Source organism: Sceloporus occidentalis, unplaced genomic scaffold (assembly GCF_023333645.1).
Source record: "Sceloporus occidentalis isolate IW3139 unplaced genomic scaffold, rSceOcc1.0.p SCAF_4, whole genome shotgun sequence".
Lineage (NCBI taxonomy): Eukaryota > Metazoa > Chordata > Lepidosauria > Squamata > Phrynosomatidae > Sceloporus > Sceloporus occidentalis.
Window position 1 is genome coordinate 144,202,694 of NW_028316984.1, and position 16,927 is coordinate 144,219,620.

Sequence of the window (16,927 nt, forward strand, 5' to 3'; positions counted from 1 at the left end):
TGACTGCCCTAGCTAACTCTTTTACAGGCAAGCCTTAGGTTATATCCCCCAAAGCTCTCCCCACCTTTCGCAGCATTGTGAAGGCTGTGATTAGCTGTCTCTAAGCAGGCTTGTCTGGCTTCTCTCTTCACATTGAAAGCCTTTTCTTTTCTTATATTCTTACCATACAGGTGGTTGTGAAAGTTCACAGGGTACACCGCAAACCCCTGCTATCTAACTCTAAAAGCTTGAATCCTTTATCACATATAGAAATTTCTCTAATGATATTATCGTTTTCTATATGCTGGGAGAAAGGGCAAACAGTACTCTGTTATTTGCTGTTAAGAAATAACATAGAGGTTTTCTCATTTGCACTGAAAAGAAGTTTGTTATAATAATGGAATATTTTTCTTTTTCTTTGTAGGTTCATGTGTGCTCAGTTACCTAATCAGGTTCTGAAGAGTATTAGCATCATAGATAGCCCTGGTATTCTTTCAGGGGAAAAACAGAGACTCAGTAGAGGTGAGTTTGCTTTGTGATAAGATAATGTACCGTATTTTCTGCCGTATAAGACGACTGGCTGTATAAGACAACCCCCAACTTTTCCAGCTAAAATATAGAGTTTGGGATATACTCACCGTATAAGACTAACCCTCTTCCAACACACACCAAATAAAAATGGAAAAAACATCGGATTTGATTTCAATATGGTAATTTTAATTCAAATGACATGCAGGTACCTAGCAGGAAACCTTGTTGTATACAAAGCCTGCTTGGATTGGTCAGCTCTCCTTGCCTTCCCAGCCCTCCCTGTCTCCAGGACTATCAAAGCAGTAGCTACTTTCATACGATCGTTGCATATGGTGGGGATGCGGCCGTGGCCGTTTTTGAGCTCCCCCCACCATATGCGGCGACCACAGATTCTCCATTCTGGCTCAGAAGTTTCAGCACCTGTCCTATAAGACGACACCGGCGTATAAGACGACCCCCGACTTTTGAGAAGATTTTCCTGGGTTAAAAATTAGTCTTATACACCAGAAAATACAGTATATCCTCCATTTTCCCCACTTCACACTTAACATCAAACAAAGTGAAAGGATAAACAAAGGTTACAAAGAAGTAAAGTATTATAATTAAAACAATAGAGCAGACAGACACCATATCACAAAAGTATTTTTCTAAAATGTTTTCGATTCAAAGAATAAAATAAAATGCAGGTTGTAATGACCTGCTCTGATTGGGGTGGGGGGGGGGGACTAACAATTTAATCCTCTGTGTAGCTACTTGGATGTAAGCAATAATCCTTACTGCATTCAGAAGGACTTATTCCCAACTTAATCCTCATGACAGTCTATTCCCCTTGCATGGTGACAACTTTGCATGATGTCTCTGTCTGTTATTGTTTGGTTTAAAAAATTGATGTTTCGTGCTCTCCTGTCTCTATGAGATGACATTTGTTTTGTAAACAAAAAAAATCAACAGCCCTCACTTATAGCTAGAGCACATTATTTGAAAGATATACCATAAGAGAAGCTGGAGGTAGAAAAATCAAAACAAATCCTGAGGATTTTTTCTTCTGTTAGGTGGCTATCCAGATGTGGCAGTTTTCATCTTTCAGCTGAGGAAAAAAAAATACGATAGAAAGATCTGGGATGTGAGGGAGTAGTTAGAAGTGGCCAGAATTCTGTATGATTTCCACCCTTGTTTTTAGGATTATATATATTGTATTAATTATCATTTCTGTTAATTGGGACCTTTAAACATAGGCTTATTCCTTTAATGGAAATATAATCCTCTGTCCATTACAGCTGTTTTGTTAATAGGGTGTTGAAGACACTGGAGTCAAAGGAAGGGGCATGTTTGGTAATATCAGTCCTCTAAATTTGGGGATGAGGTCTTTGACAGAGCTTCATAGTATTCACTTACTTGTGAAATGTTGCCCCCCATTCTGAATTAACACTGTTTGCCCTTGTTGATGTCAATACACAAATCTGATTGGTGGCCTGTGACCATGGAGGTAGGTATGGTAGTCAGGATAGACAGTACTAGGCTAGATGGGTCAGTGGTTTGATTTAGTATAAGATACGTTTATGTGACACTATGGCAAAAATATAATTGTTAGTGGTGGTTACATTAAACACATCAAATCAATGGGAATTTGATAAATGTTGACTTTGTTAAGTCAGCACTTAATATAAGATCAATTAATTCATTGACCCTACTTTATTTGGGGCTGAGAATTGGATTTATGCATATATGTTTAGAGCATTGTGTTATTGTCAGTCTATATTGTTCTACCCCTTGTGATTAAAAACAACAACCCTCTTTCTTTTCTTTAAAGCCAATATAAAATTACAGAAAGTTTCTCTGAGTGATACTCCATGCAAGTTTTTTGCACTGTTCACCCAGGGCATTTCTGTATGTCCAACTGCAGAATCTGAGCATGTTACTCTCCAAAGCATTGTTTGCATTATAAAATTATGTCCAAGCCTAAAAGACTGATGTTAGAGATTTACAGTGGCTTCTATATAATTCTGAAATTAGATAGAGTTCTAAGCATGGTCATATTTGATAATCTTTCATTATTTGCTGGCTTTTTCAGGGTATGATTTCTGTGAGGTCCTACGGTGGTTTGGTGAGCGAGTTGATCGCATTATCCTTTTATTTGATGCCCATAAACTTGATATTTCTGATGAGTTTTCAGAAGCAATCAAAGCATTCCGGGGTCAGGATGACAAAATCCGAGTGGTGTTGAATAAGGCTGACCAAGTAGACACCCAGCAATTAATGAGAGTCTACGGTGCGCTCATGTGGTCTTTGGGAAAAGTGATTAACACTCCAGAAGTATTACGTGTCTACATTGGTTCTTTTTGGGCCATGCCCCTGCAAAACACAGAGAACCGAAAGCTGTTTGAGGCGGAGGCACAGGATCTGTTCCGGGATATCCAGAACCTTCCCCAGAAGGCAACTGTGAGGAAACTGAATGACCTTATCAAGAGATCACGGCTTGCAAAGGTAAAATGTGTTCCCTTCGTCATATGCTATGTAGCAATGGATTATCTGCATAAATTTTGTTGACAATATAAAGGAATGTGATTATTGTTTAACAGATTAGCATACTGAACAATCAGGAGAATGAGAACACAGTAACATTCCTGTGAAAACGATCAAGTTCCTCCTAGAGTTTATTTTTAAAAATAATGTTCAATACTCATACCCCCGCCAGTTCTTTTTAAATATGATTGCACCTCCCAGTTACTTTAGGTGACATAGGAATGGAGACATCCTTTTTTGTTTGTTTGCACTGATATAAAATTAAGAGGTTTAATTTAATCTTCCAGTGACAGAAGAGCCTGTTTATAGAAATGCTATCACCTGATTAGTTTAGTTTGCATCCCTACCAGCCACTGCCATATATATTAATCCAACTAGGCAACCCGCTGCTGATTTCTTGCCAGCTTCAGCACTTGAGAAAGCAGGTGGTTGTGAAATGCTCTGTAGTGCATACATGCCTTGTTGCTCATTTTGAGGAAGGGGTTCTCAATAGAGGGAAGCCTGATGGGTGAGGAAGCCCCAGAGAGCACTTATTTTGTCACTAGTTGATGGTGAATACTTTAAATTATAAAGATTACTATAAACAATATTTGCCATCCCTGTGAGTGGCAACACAGGAGCCCTTCAGCGCCACCTTAACTACAAGGCCTCACTCTAAAGAAGAACTCCTTCCTCACATTTCAAAACCGAGGGGTTTGACAGTCCCCAAAAGCCTGGAGTTAACCACACTGCTCTGATAGAACAGTAGCAAATAATTCTTTTTTAAAGAGGCAAACTGTGGGAATGCTGTTATTTTACACAGTTGAAAAGGTGCCACGTTTTGTACAAAGTACCCTGCCCACAAAGTAAATTTAGGTGGGTGGGGTGGGAGTGTGCTGCAGGTTAGTGAGAACAGGAGACTTTCTTTCCTGAAATTTTCTTAAATTGGCTTAGAATCCAAGCCAAAAGTATTGGGAGTCAGCCAAAGAAGGAAGGGAGACCAACTTATTCCTAGAAGAAAAAAAAGCAGGTACGTAGGTACTTAATTGGACAAACCATAGGTTTAGTCCAAATTGAATTTAACTTTGAAATAAGTTCAAGGAGCTGATAATAAGTAAAATAATGCTTACATAATATTGTGTTTAAAAAGAAAGAAGATGACCTCATGATGTAGTTTCTTATTTTGCCCTTGCCTTCCCTTCCTAAGATGTTCTTGGAATTCCTCTCATGTCAAAATAATAAAGCAAGTGAATTGTCAGCTCCTTAGCAACTCCAGGGTCTTATCAGACCTTCTAACATTGCTCAGCTCCATGTAATCAGTTGAATGTTTTGAAGACTGGAAACAGTCCTATCTGTGAAAAGCATGTGAGGCATCCAAAGCAGCGTAATCAGCTGAGTGATGGAGAGGGGTGGGAGCACTAAGGAAGGCATTCCAACAATTGATGCATGCATTTTTAAACATCCTATCTTTGGTTGGTATTCATTATCCACTAAATTTTAATGTAAAAGATATGTGTTGAGCAGCAGAATGACTGCAAATTTTCTTCTGCCAAGGAAGTCTTTGATTTCGATATGTAAGTGATTTGTAGAAAGCATGTTTTCTTGATATGCACATGGAACAAAAAGCCATTTTTGTGGGGAATTTTCAACTTAGTGATAATTAGTCTAACAAAACAAGCACATCTTAAAGGATTAGTCATTAACTGGAGGCCTTTCACAAAGGCATGTTTACTTAATATTTGGCATAGAACTTTGCTAGCCCCCGTATATATTTTCAAACTATCCACATTTTTTTCTTTCACAAATGGGCCAAGTCTTTTACTGTTAACCTGGTGCCCTGCAGATGTAATGGGCTACAACTCTCTTCATCCCCAGCCAGCATGGTGAATAGTTGTGCAATCTAGAGGCATTTGGAGTTGTAGTTCAACACATCTTGATAACACTATCTACATTAACTGCCATGGTTGCATCTTACATGATTTGGAGAGTTTTGCTCTCTGGCTGAGTACGCTTCTCTAAACTGCAAGTTCCAGAATTGTTTAGGATTTGTCCATGACAGTTCAAAGTAGAAGCATACTGCTACAATTATGTAGTGTGAAAAGTCTTTCACATTAGTAGGCTTAAGAATTGTGCTTAATCTGCTTAATGATTTAAGTCCAAACATTTGGGTAGATGTGCGTGCATGTATGCATGGACAGTGTTTGTGTCATGCAAATCAAAGCTTTTGTATAATTAATTCTTGGTGGATAATCGTTTTCTGTAAACATACTAAATGTAATGATCCCATATTATCTTGAGAGGAAGACTTTTTGTTGATGAATTCTGGGCTGGAGAGAGGCCACATGGCGTGTTGCAAAGGCAAATGGAAATAACAGTTCCAACCTGATACCCTCTATATGTGTATGGACAACATTTCCTATCATCCACCAGCCAATATGACTAGTGGGTTAGGAGAGTCATAGTACAACACATCTTGTAAGTGTCAAGTTAATGAAAGTCTGGGATATGTTCCAAAGGGAGCAAAATAACATTTAGTGTTCTTAAATAATGTTACAGATTTGTACTACTATTTTGAAAAAAAATATTTTAACTATATGGCATGTATGTAGGATTCCCAGAATTCCTCATTTTTACCTTTACCAGTGATGACAATGTTGGGTTTTGGCAACAATCTATATCTTTTAACATCCACGCCAGATCCACCAGCCAGGCTTGATCCCAGGTCTCTCCCAGAATCAGTCTCAGTTCAGCAAAACTGTTAGTGGAGAAGGCTGGAGACTTTATTATTGTGGCAATTCAGAGTATTAACTGCTAGAGGATTCAAAGGGGAGGGTCTTGGCAATAATCTGATATAGGATGCTTTCCGAATGTGGTGGGGCAGCATTTATGAACACACACTTTTACTGCTTTAGTCAGAGAAGAATGCTTCTCATCTGGTATGAAAATTCTAAACTTCTCTTACCTAAAGATTTTCACAAATGGTGTATGTTCTTTAGTTTTATTTGACATAAAATAATTATTAAGGGGATGTTTTAAGTAAAAAAAAATTCAGTGGGCCAAACTGATGTCCTGTTGATGAAGAAGCTGTTCAAAATACAGAACTAAAACATTTCTCCCCTCTTCACTCCTATGCCTATGTCATTGGGATTGAATCTGAATCATTTTGCCACAGACAGACATAGTGTATTTTGTTGCTCATATTTCTTAATATTCAACTAATCAGACTGCCAGTATGCAGGTAATAACTTCTAACCAACATGTATGTCCATTACAAAGGTGTTCAAATGGACTTTATCTATATAAGCCATGTAACGAGAATGGGATAAAATGGGATAAAATTTACATCTTTCCTTCCTTCCATTGAAATTTTCCGGTTTCATGTTACAGTACCCCATTTATGTTGATTTTTTTAATCCCCTCAGTTCCCTCTCCTGCTGTCGTTGTCTCCCCCTCTCACTTACCTCCTATTTTTCCTCTTAGGATTTTTCCTCTAACACCTTTATCTATTTGTTTTTGTATAACATTGTCCAGTGTGCACAGACCACATCCAGCACTCATTTGTACACATGGATTCTGCATGCATGGCTCAGTTTAAATGGATCACCTGCAGAAAGTCTTGCCAAGAATCATTTCTTGAGCTACTTGAACTATAATGGCAATCTTTCTTTCTATTTTTGATCAGGGATCTTCATTGGCATCTGTTTGGGTCCTTGCCTCCCTTACTCTGTGTGGTTTTTTTCCTGGGTTCCCCCCCCCCCCCACTCTACTTACCTTTGTTCGATTACATGTATATTTATATCGGTATTTGGGGAGGTATGGTTAAGTGCTTGATATCATTGGTGTACTGAGTGATTGCTGAGAGGGAGCAGGCCTGGGATTTGTTCTTGTGATGGCAGAATTGAAAATTCAGTCAGTATAAAATGTATAAGTCAATAAGTCAGTTTCAGTAATTTTACACTATCTGCTAAATATAATACACAATATTTTAATTTCTTCTGGACAGGAATTGCTTGACTTTTCTTCTTGAACTTCATAATGGCACTCACAGGTTCCTGTAATTACAGTGCACTGCTTACCCTGAAATCTCTTTATGGTTGTCTGTAGATGCAGAAGTTGTGGATCTTTTGCTACATAAATGCACACACACACACTTATATAACATATTTGTTACAGTCCATCCAAATCATTGTCTCACCCCATCCCTCTTTTAACTAAGAGATTCTCTTATTTTTATGTCCAAAGAAAAAATGCATACCCTTTGTTGGGATTTTTAAAGCGAATAACATTATTTCCTCCCAGAAAGCCACAACTTTTGTGAGAAGAACCATTTGTTGTCAGCTAAACCCCCTTTGTCTTCACTGACCTGCAAAGGCATGTTCTTGTGGTTTTCATGAATAGGAAGCAGCACTTCTGCCTAACTTGTTGCAAAATTCAGCCCTTATTGCTTTCACTTTGAGTAAGTGAATTTCATTTTTCTTGGGCAGATTAGCCCTCACAAAGCCAAAAGAAATGTATGAAGAGCATCTCAAACTTAATCTTAATATTCTTTTTCTCATTTTTATGCAATCTACCAAATATTTTTAAAATAAGTATATCTTGAGATGTTGTTATTGTTTACATTTAATAGGGCCTAGGAAAGACACAGATGACTCTAAACCCACACTGCTGTTCTGTTTTTAGGTGCATGCTTATATCATTAGCCAGCTGAAGAAGGAAATGCCTGCTGTATTTGGAAAAGAAAATAAGAAGAGGGAACTGATCAACAAACTACCTGAAATTTATCATCAGGTACAACTAGAGCACCATATCTCACCAGGAGATTTCCCAGAAGTCAAGAAAATGCAGGTACAGTGCATTTGTATATTTATCACTTTTCCAAGGTGGAATATATGGTTAACCACACATACTACGCACACAGAGAGAACAGTCTTGAGAAGTTCATAGTAGGAAGTGCAGCTATTTCAGAGTGTGGCATCCCTCTGCTTGAAACACATGTCTCACCTGTCTAAGAGGTACATTGGCCTGAGAAGCAATAACCAGATTTACCCAGTGGACTTCTTGGCTCAGTGGTGATTTGAACCTAGGTCTCCCCAGCCCTAAATCACTCTAATTGCTACATCTCAGATACTATAACCACTACATAACGTCACAAAAGAGGAAAAAGCAGCCTTATAAAACTGGCTTCCAAACGGATTGAACCATTTTTTTAATCTCTTCGAATGTGCTGAATTCCCACAGAATTAGACCCTAGCACTGCAAAAATCTCCAGAATTTCTTATCCAGTTAGACTGGATTCTGGTAAGGATTTGCATATGCTAAAACACTTCCAGGTCAGCATTCTCTGCAGATGCAAGGCACAGATATTAGTGAAATGTCAGGAATAAACTCTTCTAGAACATGGCCACACAGCCCGAAAACCCACAAAAAACCACTGTAAGATTACTTTTTAGATTCCAGTATCAGTCTTTATGTGCAAATTTTGTAGCAGTTCATTGTTTCTACTATCATCACTACTGGAAGTCCTTTCACAGAACAGAATTGATATACAGTCAGCCCTTCTTTTACACAGATTTTTTATACACTGATTCAAGTATCCACGGTTTGAAAATGTTCAAAAAAAGTATACATTTCAAATATCAAACCTTGATTTTCCATTTTTTATAAGGGACACCATTTTGCTATATCATGATATTGAATGGGATTTGAGCATCCACTGATTTTGTTATCCATTGGGGATCTTGGAACCAAACCCCAACATATAACTAGGGTCCACTGTATTGTTCTGCAGAAGGGAGTAGAGGCAGAGGTGGATATTTACAGGACAGATGTGGGGGACACATTTAAATAGCATAGCAAAGTATGCTCTGTGTGTGTGTGCTTGTGTATATGTATCAGTACTTATATCACAGTATACATAATTGTATACTCATTGAACAGTATACACACTTTGTTTCATGCACAAAATTATTAAAAATATAATGTACAAAATTACCTCGAGGCTCTTCAGGTATAAGGTATATGCCAAGCATAAATGAATTTCATGTTCAGACTTGGGTTTTATTTCCAAAATATCTCATTATGTATAAATCAAATGTTTTCAAGCATTTTGGGTAAGAGAGACTCAACTTGTGCGTGTGTGCATGTGTATGTGTCAGTCACAGTGTATATGGCATAGCCATATTGGACACAGTTGGAGCATTGTACTACAACGCTGGAGAACAAGGTTTGAATCCCTGCTTGGCCCTAGAAACCAATTGGGTTATCTTGGGCAAGTCATACTCTCTCAGCCTCAGAGGAAGTCAAAGGCAACCCCACCCCCTTTGAACAAATTCTGCCAAGAAGATCCAGTGATAGGGGTCGGGTCTCCCTAGAGTCACTGTAAATCAGAAATGACTTGAAACCAAACAGCAACAGCAAAATAAAATTAGATTTTCTAACAGCTGCTATTTAAAGTTTCATAAGCATTTCTGAGGGCCAAACTGCCTTTGATGGTGTGTAACAACCTGTCGGGAGAAGAATGAGAGCTTTTAAAACCATTTCCCCTCAAAGTCATTTTTGTGATATCTCAAGTGATTGGGGAAAATTACCTGTATCATTACTTGTGCCCAGGGTCAATGGCCAAGGGAGAACTTTGGGGAGAATTTTCAAGAACTACTGAAGCTAAAGAATCTCACATAGGTCAGATTGCAGCCTCTTTAGATGCATTTTGAGTTGGGAAGAAGAAGACTCCTGAGGGAAATCTACATGATTCATCATCATGTTTCGTAGTACCTAACAAGCCTTTATGGTTGTGAAAATATTTCTGGGGACAATGCTCTGTTTCTGTTTCTATTCCATTCTGCCAATACTCTTGTCAAATGGAGAACAGGTACAACAAAAGGGAAATGAGTGGTTAGTTAAATTGATGCATTACAAAATGAAGGAAAAACAGTAACATGCTTGGAGAAAAGAGGTATACTCTGGTGTTGTTATTTAAATAAAAAAACCATTTGTTTGTTAAGTGTTGTTTATAACAAGTGTTTATTTTATTCAGCCAACATGTTTCAAATGTGAACCTTTCTTCACAAGCTGTTGCTTCTTTGTATCACTTTCTTGTGTTGGAGCCAAGCTTTTGAGCATGCTGATTTATGATTACTTAATTAGGCACAAATAATTTATGATGGCTTCATTATGCAGAAATACCACTGTCAGCCATTCAGTAAAAGAGTACTTACTGTCTTGAGCAGGGAAATCTATTGGGCCACAGTAACACAGAACCATAGATGCCAGTCCAAAACACATTGTAGAAATAATCCAGTTTGAGACTGGAGACCAGAGCTTTCTGACAGGCTAAATGTCTCACAAAACTACAGTTCCCAGAATTCCCTAGCAATGAGCCAGAGCAGTTAACATGATCTTAAACTGGATTATTTCTACAGTGTGTTTTGGACTTGCTGTTGGTTTATCAGTGGTGAAGACTCTCCTATACGCCATGCTCCCAATTCAAACGCTTTTGCTTTCTTTTGAAACTTATCTGAAATATTTTATGGAATGCTACTGTATATGTGAATCATTTTTCTTGAAGCAGTTAAACGTGTACCCTTCTTAAACTATTACTTTCTAAAGCATGATTAATCTAACTTTGGCAGGGTACAGGCCACCCAAAAAGGGCGGTCTGCCAGTGCCTTGTTTTACCGCACGAAGAAGCCACAGCAGACAAACCGCGTGGCTTCCTCGTGTGGCAAAAAGAACCTGCAAAAAGCGGGTTCTTTCTGCAGCGCCCTTGTGACGCCGCATTGCTCCACTGGTGCACTCACGATGTCACAAGGGGGTGTGATATGCGGACGCTAAGCATCCGTCGCGTCAATATGGCGGCACTCGTGTGTACAGGGCGCCACCATTTTGACGCCCTCATCACGTGCTAGTGATGGGGCACATGGGTGGTGCGCCCTCGTCCAACCCCTAGCAAGTGACGAGGGCGCATTATAGGCCCATCTGTCCAGGGCCTTTGTTATCTGTATCAATCTCAGCAAAGACCTAAGAATTTCATCAAGGTGTTGTTGACAGGTATTCTGGCTTACTTTGTTTCTGTAATTTCACAGGAATTGCTGGAGAACTATGATTTTACTAAATTCCATTCCCTGAAGCCAAAGCTGATTGAAGCTGTGGATAACATGCTGGCCAGTAAAGTTGCATTCCTGATGACGCTGGTGACCCAAGAAGAACGTAACACGCCAAATCAAAAAGTGCAAGGTGGTGCATTTGAAGGCACCACAGCAGGGCCATTTGACCATGGCTATGGGGAAGGTGCCAAAGAAGGAGCAGATGAAGAGGAATGGGTGGTGGCCAAAGATAAACCTGCATACGATGAAATCTTTTACACTCTCTCACCAGTCAATGGCAGAATCTCTGGAGCCAGTGCAAAGAAGGAAATGTTGACCTCCAAATTGCCAAACAGTGTCCTGGGGAAAATTTGGAAGCTTGCTGACTGTGACAATGATGGCATGTTGGATGAAGAAGAATTTGCATTAGCAAAACATCTCATCAAAATAAAATTGGAGGGATATGAACTGCCCACTAGTTTGCCTCTCCATTTGGTACCTCCTTCACATAGAAAATCTTTGCATGGAGCAGAATGATTAGTGCATTGTGAAAACACTAACATTCAGAAAGACAGCATTCAGTTACCCTTTAAGCCAACTACAATGGGTTTTTAAATACACTTTCAGAGTAAGATTATTGTCAAGTATGTTCAGGACAATAATATATAAATCACAATTGTTTAGAGGGAAAACATGAAAGCCATGAGTAACCAGACCCTGTTTCACTGAAAGTACATGTATTAGGGAAAGGATTATTAGTGCAATCTCCTCATTGTGTGTCAAATGCATGCAATGTTTCATGTATGATCTGTGACAGGTAGCTGTTAACACTTCCTACAAGTAAATGCCTTTTGAATTTTGATGTGGCTCTGAGTTTCATGCTACAGTATATTCAGATCAGAGCAACCAGCAATGTAGCAAGGGGTTGAACTGGAAACTCCTTTTAAAATGTGCTTGTTAAATGTGCCTTTTCAGTGACCTTCTGCAAGGTTGTTTTTGTTTGTTTGTTTAATTTTGGTGTCAAAAAGAAACTTGACATTTTTCCACATAATTACAATCAAACCACTGAAATAAGATGGGTTGGTGTAAAATAATATTAACTTCTTCAAAAATTAATAGTAAATTCTCTTTAAATTGAAATATAACACTTTTAAAACTTCCCTCTTGGAGAAGACATTGTTTAATTCACTAATGATACTTGAAATATTTTCATGTTGTACTAGAATCCACCTGTAGTCCTGAAATTCATTTAGAGTTTATAAGGTTACACTTTGGTGCATCTTTATTCTTTGAATCAAAAATTAAAAGCACACCTTGTACCAAATGTCTTTGCAAATTGAGATGCAGGAATCAGTAGTTGCCCTCCAGAATTATTCTACCCAAAAAATATGTTTGGACTGAAACACCCAGCAACCCCAGCTAGCATAGTCAACAAAAGGAAAACCTTGGATTTGCAGTCCTGCAACATCTGGAGAGCTGCATGAATCCTATCACTGGTGTATGTGGCAAAAGCTCTTCTATGAATATAGAATTCTGTTCAGGAAATCAATCAGTTGGTGTAATGAATACTTTAAAATCTTGGAAACTTTAAAATCTTATAATAGTTCTGTAATTATTGTAGAAGTTACTCCCATTGGCTTTTTGTAATTATGCTTGATCAGAAATGTCCTGTTGCATTAGACCATGGGTCTGTCTAATCCACCCTTTCATTACCAACATAAATGTCTTCAGGAACCTCACAGGCAGAGTGTGAATGCAATATGATTGTCACATCATTTGATAGTTGAAGGCATACTATTTCTGATCATGGGAGTTCTATACCATATCATCTCTAGTAGCTATTGCTAAAGTATCTTTTGTCCTATTGACTTGTAAAGCTGTCTAGGATAATGACTATCACCAAATATTGTGTGTGTGAATTCCATGGGTTAATTTTAACTTGTAATACTGTGAAGCCTTTGTTTTGGGGTTGTTAAGTGGCGTATTTTTTTTGGGGGGGGGTTGTTTTTGTTTTTAAATGTATATGAAAATACTGAAGTTTCTTTTCCTCTGCAGTGGTCATTTGCACACAAAAAAATCTCTTTAATTCCAAAGTACAGTATGACTATAAAACACATCTACACATTTTATGGGGCTACCTTGTATCAGTTAAATGTATGCTGATTGAAACTACTTGATAGTATTTTGTATAACCCGAACTGTTGGCTTTAAAATGCACCTAGCAAGCTTACTTGCATCTTCTGGTCTTCTGTGCTTTCCTTTCAGCTCTTCAGCTTTGTGCATTCCTCTCAACCTTTGGGCAGCCTCAAGTGTATGGATGTCATATGAAGAAGAGAGATCAGTCAGTCCTGCTGGAAGATAGAACCTTTCCCACACAAGACAGCGTCTTTTTGAACTTTGCACCTCAGCTATTTTAATGTGGAGATGCTAGGGACTTGACCATGGAAAGCATGTGCTCAGCCAGTGACATATGCCTTCTTTGTTATTATTGAATCTTGATTGTAGTAGCTTTCTGGTGCATTATTTCTTGGAATCAGTTCATTACCATATGGCAGTTGACAAACTGAGAAACTGAGACTATTATCTTAATGTATCTTTTAGTGCCAGAGAAATCAATTGACTAGCAGCCCAAGCACTGATTGTGCTACCAGGCTTGTGAAAAATAAGCTAAGTTAGTGGTATGATCTCTCTCTCTCTCTCTCTCTCTCTCTCTCTCTAGGATTCAGGGTTTTCTGAGAATCTGTGAAAACTTTCTGTCATCCCTTTTATCAAGAATGGTTATAACATGTGGAAAGAATGTGGGCTTTTTTTCCCTGTATTCTACAGGAGTTTCTGAAGTTTTATGATTAAAATGTTTCCAAAGGGAGGATACCAAAATGGTGAAGGGGCTGGAAACCATGTCTTATGAGGAAAGACTTAGGGAGCTGGGTATGTTTAGCTTGGAGAAGAGACTGTTAAGAGGTGGTATGATGGCCCTATTTAAGTACTTGAAAGGATGTCATATTGAGGATGAAGCAAGCTTGTTTTCTGCTGCTCTAGAGACTAGAACACATAACACTGGATTCAAGCTACAGGAAAAGAGATTCCAATTCAACATCAGAAGGAATTTCCTGACAGTGGAACACACTCCCTCAGAGTGTGGTGGAGTCGCCTTCTTTGGAAGTCTTTAATCAGAGGCTGAATAGCCATCTGTCAGGAGTGCTTTAGTTGTGGCAGGGGGTTGGGCTGGATGGCCCTTGTGGTCTGTTCCAGCTATGATTCGAGGAACTTGCTTTGGTTTCTTTTTCTTGTTTGTTAATTTTAAAATATGCTTATTTATATAGTGATTGAATTAGCAATGGTTTAAAAATAGCAGAGCAATGGCTTTAAACAAAGTTGCACGAAAGATGAAACCAACTTTTTTTTGGTTGCGGTCTTGTTATTTCAACAGCATAGGATTTCAGACATGATGGTACAAGATTATCTGAGTGTGTTGTGCAATTTGTTCCCTTGCACCTACCTGGCGTCTTGTTTGAAATGCTCCTTTGCACAACTTGTGTATGAGGAATACATATGCTGTGTCCACATTAGAAGCATTCACTCACTTTTTCATGGAGACACCAATGCTATTGCTGCATTCAAATCATGGTTTCCAAGGCATCGTAAATTGGGCTTGCATCATTGAAATGCATGTACATAATTGGGATTCCATTACAGATGCCTTCCATTTCTTTGCTGAATCTACTTGAAGCTCTAAAGAAAGAGATCATAGTAGAAGTCACCTCTGCTTACTACTGGGAGCCCTGCTGGCGCAGTGGTCAAATGCCAGTACTTCAGCTAAAATGCCAGTCCTACAGTTTGACCCAGAGGGCTCCAGGTTGACTCATCTTCTATCCTTTCATAGGTCAGTAAAATGAGTACCCAGCTTGTTGGTGTCAATTGGCTTACAGATTGTAAACCACTTAGAGAGTGCTTAGTTCACTATGAAGCAGTATAGAAATGTAAATCTATTGCTATTGCTACCTCAGCAATGAATAAAGTCTGCCCTCAGGGTTGTTTGAACCCCCTAGAGTATCCTGGATCTCCTCTCCTTTTCTCTGGAAGCATCCAAAAATCACCTGTTAAATAGATTGCAGATCTCCTTGTGTTGTCTAAACATTTTAAAAATCAATTTTCCATGACCAAAAACCTCTGTGTTTTGTTTTGCTGCCAGTCCATACATTCCCTGGAGAGCCCCTGGGCAGATATTTGATAACAGGATGCAAAGAAATTGCCTGCTCCTGTCCTCCTTAGCTTCCATGGAATTCCACACATCTGTGGTTTCCTAGGCTGCATGGCCAGTTTTCCAACTTGTATAAAATGCATACAAAAGAAATGGGAAATCTCCACTGCATGAACGGAATTCTTGTTTTCCTAACCAGTGGAACCTGTAAGAAGGTAAAACCTGAGGTCCCTGTACATTTGGTGTTTGAGGAAGTTTGGGGTGGCATTCCAGAGCATAGGACTTGATGCTGAATTGGAAAGTTTTTGTTCACAAAAATAACACATGTTCACATTGTGGGTTACAAACCTGAACAAGTTGCTAAATCTGGGATGTTACCTCTCACCTTGATTCTTTTTTGTTTGTTTGTTGTTGAACTTTGTAAGCTCATGTCAAACTAAGTTTAAGTTGTTATTGTCAACCTGAACTAATAAATTCAAAATTTGGTTTATCCTAGCTTAAGTGTGCCTCACTATCATTGTGGTCTTCCCATTCGAATGTAACCTTAGTGCCACCCCAACCCTATATTTATTAACTATGACTCCTAGCCAGCTAGCCAGTGTTATGGGGGTGATGGGAATTATAGCCCAAGGCAACTTGGGGGACATACAGTTGTTGAAGGCCCATGTAATAGTTCTAAGTGTCATTAAAAACTTCCTTATTTAATCAAAGCTTTTGAAGCATTGTTTATATTTAATTACTGTTAACATCCTTAAAAGGGAAATCAGCTTTTCATAGATTGACTAGTCCTTGTGCCATGGTTGAATATTTCAGGTATAAACTCGAGATAAGATTTTGTTTTACTTTTTTCTTTAAGGCTCAAAATAACAAGGTTATTAAAAGTTTTACATTTATTAGTGCTGCACTTTGATTATATGCACAAAACATTACAGAAACTGTAATATATTTTTGTATATGCTTCTTAATCAGTTTTTGATTTCTTTTGTAATGGTATTAGAAAAAAAGATGTTCAATAAAATTAGTACAAATATTTGTGGTTTCTATATTTATTCACTCCCACCTAGAGTCCAAACGGGAATATTGTAGCAGATGAATTTCCTACATACAGTATGTTAGAATTTATAGAAAATCTAGTACTGACATTAGAAAATGGACATTATTGCATTTTAAATGTTAAGTGTACACTCATGTCTGAGTTGTGCTTTACAAAAACCGAGTTTGTGCAATACTGTGCTTTGGCTTTGATACTTTGGGGTTCCTATGTCAAAATTTAAATATAAGGCATTTGCTCCCCATCCAGAAAACAATGTCTAAACTTAATTGATGTCATCCTGTATGTTTTTAAAGAGCTGAGTAAAAGGGGGCATGGCCTGGGCGGGACATTTAAACCCTCCCCAACCACTCCCCTCAGGAACAACACAGCACAGCACAGAAGCCAAGCCAGAGCCAGCTTCCCCACACCATTAGGACCCTCTAGGCAGAGGTAAAGGCAGAAGCAGCTGGGCAAAAGCTCTGAAGAACAAATGTGGGCAGAGTTTATAGCTGAACTATAATAACAAAATTGCAGCCCTAGTAAATGTATTGTAGGTGTGGGGATATTTGGCCTGGCATCTTGGAAAGTCAGATGGAATAT

The 16,927-nt window shown here is 38.6% G+C and overlaps 1 protein-coding gene across 2 annotated transcripts in view; it reads left to right on the forward strand.

The window, feature by feature from the left end:
* Positions 1–16,322, forward strand: part of EHD4 (EH domain containing 4) — a 31,177-nt gene extending 14,855 nt beyond the window's left edge. Inside the window, exons 3-7 of one of the 2 annotated variants that reach the window (XR_016280970.1) lie at positions 404–501; positions 2,582–2,994; positions 7,693–7,857; positions 11,094–11,737; positions 13,359–16,322. Coding sequence is in view for 1 of the 2 variants with exons in the window: in XM_089521893.1 (XP_089378019.1) it covers positions 404–501; positions 2,582–2,994; positions 7,693–7,857; positions 11,094–11,630 (1,213 nt within the window). In the remaining variant the exon portion in view is untranslated. Of the gene's footprint in view, positions 1–403; positions 502–2,581; positions 2,995–7,692; positions 7,858–11,093 lie in introns of both variants that reach the window. The other variant, XM_089521893.1, reaches the window with a different exon arrangement.
* The last annotated feature ends 605 nt before the right edge of the window (positions 16,323–16,927 follow it).